Source organism: Tasmannia lanceolata, unplaced genomic scaffold, assembly GCF_043159265.1.
Source record: "Tasmannia lanceolata isolate RefF3 unplaced genomic scaffold, GAP_Taslan_0.1 ptg000015l, whole genome shotgun sequence".
In the NCBI taxonomy this organism is placed as follows: Eukaryota; Viridiplantae; Streptophyta; class Magnoliopsida; order Canellales; family Winteraceae; genus Tasmannia; species Tasmannia lanceolata.
This window is the reverse complement of record NW_027518692.1, coordinates 36,399,394-36,405,008: the sequence shown is the minus strand read 5'-3', so window position 1 is coordinate 36,405,008 and position 5,615 is coordinate 36,399,394. Positions and strand designations below refer to the sequence as shown.

The 5,615-nt window shown below is 43.7% G+C and overlaps 1 protein-coding gene across 1 annotated transcript; it reads left to right on the top strand.

Moving 5' to 3' along the window:
* Positions 1-1,042: 1,042 nt before the first annotated feature.
* Positions 1,043-2,745, top strand: LOC143891973 (uncharacterized). Its single transcript, XM_077396458.1, has 2 exons — positions 1,043-2,491; positions 2,689-2,745. The coding sequence occupies exons 1-2, from the start codon at positions 1,043-1,045 to the stop codon at positions 2,743-2,745; spliced, it is 1,506 nt and encodes a 501-aa protein (XP_077252573.1).
* Positions 2,746-5,615: the final 2,870 nt, after the last annotated feature.

Genomic DNA, 5,615 nt, shown 5'->3' with positions numbered 1-5,615 from the left:
TTTCCATCTATTGTAATAGGAATTTGATTTTTATTAATGAAAATGTGTTTCTGTTTCTCTTATCCCTGTTTGATCAGAATCGTTTATCTTGATTATCAAAATTTTAATCTAGTGTTTATATTTCCATAACAGGATTCTTGATTGAGCAACCATTGCTCCTAAGAAAATCCTCGTTTCAAAATCAACCTGGTCCCGTCAGTCCGCTGATTCCAGGCTGAGTCGATTTTCTTCCTCACCAATTTCTTTTACTTCCCCTGCATTACCTTTCTCTAATCTTCAGGAAATTCCTTCACCCATCCAATTTACACCTGAACCCATGGCGGAAAATGGAAATAATGCCCTTGACACCAATGAGATGATGAAAATTATCCTGGCACAATTGGGCACCATCAATGAAGAGATTGCTCGTTTGAAAACTGATAGAAGTTCTACTTCTAAAGAGCATGTAGCTCAGCACCCTTCTGTTTTACCTCCTCCACCTCCTGCAATGGCCAGGCCTGCGGTTTTGAATGTTGAGGATGATATCGAGGATGAGCAGTATGCAGAACATAATTGTCTGCCTCATCTGGAGAGAGACAATGAGGGCAGAGCGATGGCAGACAGAATAGACAAGCTGACTAAAGAGATGGAAAACATAAAATTCCAGGGCCCGAAAAAGTTGAACATGGCCGATTTTATGATATATCCAGGAGTCACACTGCCTCCTAGATTCAAAGTGCCAGATATGGATAAGTATGATGGGACAGGTTGTCCTAGAAGCCATTTAATGTCTGTCATTCTGCTTCTTCAGCAGCATGGCTTGTCTCCGGAGCAGGTTGCTCTTTTATTTCCCCGATCACTTGTTGGAACCGCCAAGAAGTGGTTTTTGAGTTTAAAGACCGAAGAAATCAGAACTCTAGAAGACATCGCCAATAGGTTCGTCGAGCAGTTCTCCATGGAGGAGGGGATTGACGTAACCAAAAGAGATCTGAAGGCTTTGAAGCAGGGCCACAATGAAACCTTCACTTCCTTCATCCGCAGATGGAGAAGGAAAGCCGTGCAGATGACTCATCGTCTGCCAGATGAGGAGCAAATCAAAATCGTGGTGAAGAATCTGTCACCACAATACTATCACCACATGGCTATCCAGTACTTTCTTGATTTCAATCATCTCATCAAGACGGGAACCCAAATAGAAGATGCATTGTCTAAAGGTTTGAGATCGAGAGTTCCTTCTGATTCAAGAGAAGGAAAAAGACCTATGGTTGCACCTAAGGAGGTTCATAATATGAATACTGCTCCGCCAGCACGGAGAGTAAATTTTGGTGAAGGTCGCCCGGAGAGAAAAGAGCCAAGACGATTTGACCCTTTGCCATATTCCTTGTCAGTGGCATTGAAGAAACTGTTGAGGGATAAGAAAATTGAGTTGCTAGAACCTAGGGAGGCTCCGAATCCTCTCCCGAGGTATTGGAGGAAAGATTACTACTGCGAGTATCATCAGGGCGTCGGACATCTGACTGATCGATGTATGGCCTTGAAACATAAGATCCAAGACATGATCGAGGCAAAGAAAATTTCTGTTGAAGCTCCTAACATCACTCGCAATCCTTTGCCGACGCATGCAACTCCCCCACCAAATGTTTATGCAATCCTTACAGAGGAAATTGTTTTGGACCATTCCCGTATCTGCGCAGTAATCTCTGGGGAGCCGTATGTTCTGAGATGGGAAGAAGGAGACAGTGATACAGAAAATGAGAAGCCTTATGTACTGTCTGCTCGAGATGGGGGATCTGCAGAATCTGCCGAATGTTCATATGTCCTCAAATTTGAAGAAGGAGAGAGCAGCGAAGAAGTCCCTTATGTTCTAAGATTAGAGGATGAGAATTTGTCGCTCTTGAATGACCAGTGTGATGAACTCCGTCACGTCACACGTGGTGGACGAGTCTTCAAGCCAGTTGAGCTCAGAGTCGAGAATCCCGTTGAGGTTGCAAGAGGGGTTGACCATCAGAATCAAAAGCAGAAACAGAGTTTAGATGATGAGGAAGACAATTTGCTGAAACAGCTGAAAAAGACACAAGCCAATGTGTCCATTTGGGGTTTACTGATGGCGTCGCCAAAGCACAGGCAGGTTGTGCTTCGTGAGCTGAATTCTTCCCAGGTATCAGTTGAGATTACTCCTGATGAACTGGTCAGTTTAGTGGCCGTGACAAGAGTTTCACAGGATTTGTCTTTTACTGACGAAGACCTCCCTCCAGAAGGAAGAGACCACGTTCGCCCTCTCCGAATCACCATAATTTGCAACAAAAAGAGAGTACCGGAAGTCTTGATTGATAATGGGTCAGCTTTGAACGTTTGCCCATTAAATACTGCAACTACCTTAGGGTTTGAACCAACAGATTTCATACCATCTGAGCAAGGTATATTGGCATACGACGGCACTAGAAGGGATGTGATCGGGATATTGGCCACTGAGATCGAGATTGGGGGGGAGACTTTCGAAGTCGAATTCCAAGTGCTCGATATCAAAACCTCTTTCTTTCTTCTCCTGGGCCGACCTTGGCTGCATAAGGTCGGAGTTATTCCTTCGACGCTGCACCAGAAATTGAAATTCGTCAGGAATAACAGGGTGATTACAGTACGGGGAGATCCAGAGCCTGAAATTGGGCAGATAACTGCCGAATCAGTTGATGAAAATGCTAAGGATGTCAGCTTGACAGGATTCTCATTAGAGGTCTCTATTATTACTATGGGGGAGGCCATGAATGAGGAAATCATGTTCTTAACAAGTACCAATGTTAGTGTCGCAAGGATGATGCGACGGTTTGGTTATATTCCGGGAGCTGGCCTGGGAAGAAACCTGCAAGGCCTGACCGAATGGCCATTAATGAAGACGATGAATGGATTATTCGGGTTAGGGTATCAGCCTACCCGAAAGGAAGTCCAAGAGATGAAGGCATACATGTTAAAATGGGCTAATTGCCGCCGCCAGGGTTTCGAGTTTCCAATGGGACCGTTCAGCATGATTATGAATGGTAGATTCAGAAAGGAAGGGGCCGATTGTCCGTTTTACGGTTTTCCTGAGCCGTGGTATGACGAGACTGGGAAGAAGCTGCCAGGTCTAGAGATTTTCTTTGCTGATGAATTGCCGAAGAACTTTTTCTTTGAGCAGATTGCAAAGGCAGTTGAATCAGAGAAGCAAGACTCAGATTGGGTTGATACATTTGAATCAGAGCTCTTAGAATCTTTGTTCCAAGTTGAGGCACCAGTCATTGCAATGATCGGAGGAGACGCACCCTTCATAAACCCAAGAAGCTCCATCACCCCAGCTGAGGGACCTCTGGATAACTGGACCTCACAGGTTATACCCCAAGTATTCTTTCAGTATAGTCCAGCCCCTTCAAAAGAGTCAGTCGTTTCAAAATTCGTGTCAGTTTCTGAGTCCGTCCCAGAGTCTGTCATTTCTAACTTTTCTTTTGATGCAGGTACTATAGAGGTCTGTTCTACTCCTGGAGTAGGTGACGAGTCTATTCCTGGTGGCGTTGAGTCCGAGTCCGAGGGCGTATTCATTGATTCTTTGGCTGTACATGTTTCCCATCGCGTCGATACTGATGTCGACTTATTTTTTCATTCTGTTTCAAAGTCTGTAACGCCTGATGTGGGCGAGTCATCTGATGTAATCATTCATTCTGATGAAATAAAAGATTCTTTTGCTTACATTCCTGTACTTGTCTCTTCTGCTGATTCTGCTTCTAAACCTGATCAAGTAACTAATAATGATCATCAAGACTCCCCCTCTAATGAGGTAACCGACGAAACTCCCCTTGAAATTAAACATATGATTCAACAAGAGGAGAGTCGCCGAGCTAAACCACTCGATGAGGAAATTGAAACTGTAAATATAGGTGATGAATCCTTAATTCGGGAAATACGAATTGGCAAAATTTTATCTCCTAAGGAGCGCGAAGAATTAATCACCTTGCTAAAAGAGTTTAAGGAGGTTTTTGCTTGGTCTTACGACGACATGCCAGGATTGAGTGAGGACATTGTCCAACACAAATTACCTCTAATCCCTGGCATCAAGCCGAAGAAGCAAAAACTCTGAAAGCTTAAAACAGAATGGGAGTTGAAAGTTCATGACGAGGTTAAGAAACTACTCGAAGTGAAATTCATCGAAGTAGTTGAATACCCTGAATGGCTTGCAAATATTGTACCGGTGCCCAAGAAGGATGGGAAAGTCAGGATGTGTGTAGATTTCAGAGATCTGAACAAGGCCAGTCCGAAAGATGATTTTCCGCTTCCGAACATTGATCTCCTGGTTGACAATACCGCTGGACATGCACTCTTATCCTTTATGGATGGATTCTCAGGGTATAACCAGATCAAAATGGCGCCTGAAGATATGATGAAAACGGCATTTATTACTCAGTGGGGGACATATTGCTACAGAGTGATGCTGTTTGGTCTCAAGAATGCTGGTGCCACCTATCAGAGAGCTGCGACTACTCTTCTTCATGACATGATTCATAAGGAGGTCGAGGTCTATGTAGATGACATGATAGTCAAAGGCAGGACTCGGCCAGAGCATACAATCGCTTTGAGAAAGTTTTTCGAGCGAATCCGAAAGTTTCAACTTCGTTTGAACCCAAATAAATGTGTATTTGGGGTCACGTCAGGGAAGTTGCTTGGATTCATGGTCAGTGAAAGAGGAATCGAAGTGGACCCTCAGAAGATCAAGGCAATCCAAGAAATGCAACCACCAAAGACAGAAAAGCAGATTCGTGGATTTCTTGGCAAAGTGCAATACTTGAGGAGATTCATATCTCATTTAACTATGACGTGTGAACCCATCTTCAAGTTATTGAAAAAGAATTCCTCCAAGAAATGGAATGAAGAATGTCAGGAAGCGTTTGAAAAGGTCAAGCAGTGTTTGTCTTTGCCTCCTGTCTTATCCCCAGTCATTCCTGGTCAACCATTGTTGATGTATTTGTCCATCACGGATACAGCAATGGGTTGTATGCTTGCTCAGCAGGAGGCAGGGTCTAAGAAAGAAAAGCCCATCTACTACATCAGCAAGAAAATGTTGGAGTATGAAATCAAATACACTGTCTTGGAAAAGACGTGTTTAGCATTGGTTTGGGCGACTCAAAGGCTTAGACATTATCTTCTGTCGAACAAGATATTTTTGCTCTCACGGATGGATCCGTTGAAGTATTTGTTCGAAAAACCCGCTCTTACCGGAAGAACAGCCAGATGGTTCCTATTATTGTCTGAGTTTGACATCACATATGTCACTCAGAAATCAATTAAGGGACGGGTAATTGCTGAGCAGCTGGCTGATGCTCCTGTTGAGGAGAATGCTTTTCTGAAGGCTGATTTTCCTGATGAGGAGATCATGGACATTGAAGAAGAGATTCCGAGTTCTAAATGGCTTATGTACTTTGACGGAGCTGTCAATAATCATGGTCAAGGAATAGGGGCAGTTTTGGTATCTCCAAAGAAGGAATACATCCCGATATCCATCAAGTTGCAATTCGAATGCACCAACAACATGGCTGAATATGAAGCATGTATCGCAGGACTTGAGGCAGCATTAGCTTTGCGAATTCAAGACATCGATGTATTCGGAGATTCAATCC

Bases quoted from the DNA above. Each gene is read 5' to 3' on its own strand.
- LOC143891973 (XM_077396458.1), top strand. From the start codon at position 1,043: ATGACTCATCGTCTGCCAGATGAGGAGCAAATCAAAATCGTGGTGAAG. The intron at 2,492-2,688 runs GTGCTCGATATC...TAAGGATGTCAG, and splicing joins CTTTCGAAGTCGAATTCCAA to CTTGACAGGATTCTCATTAG.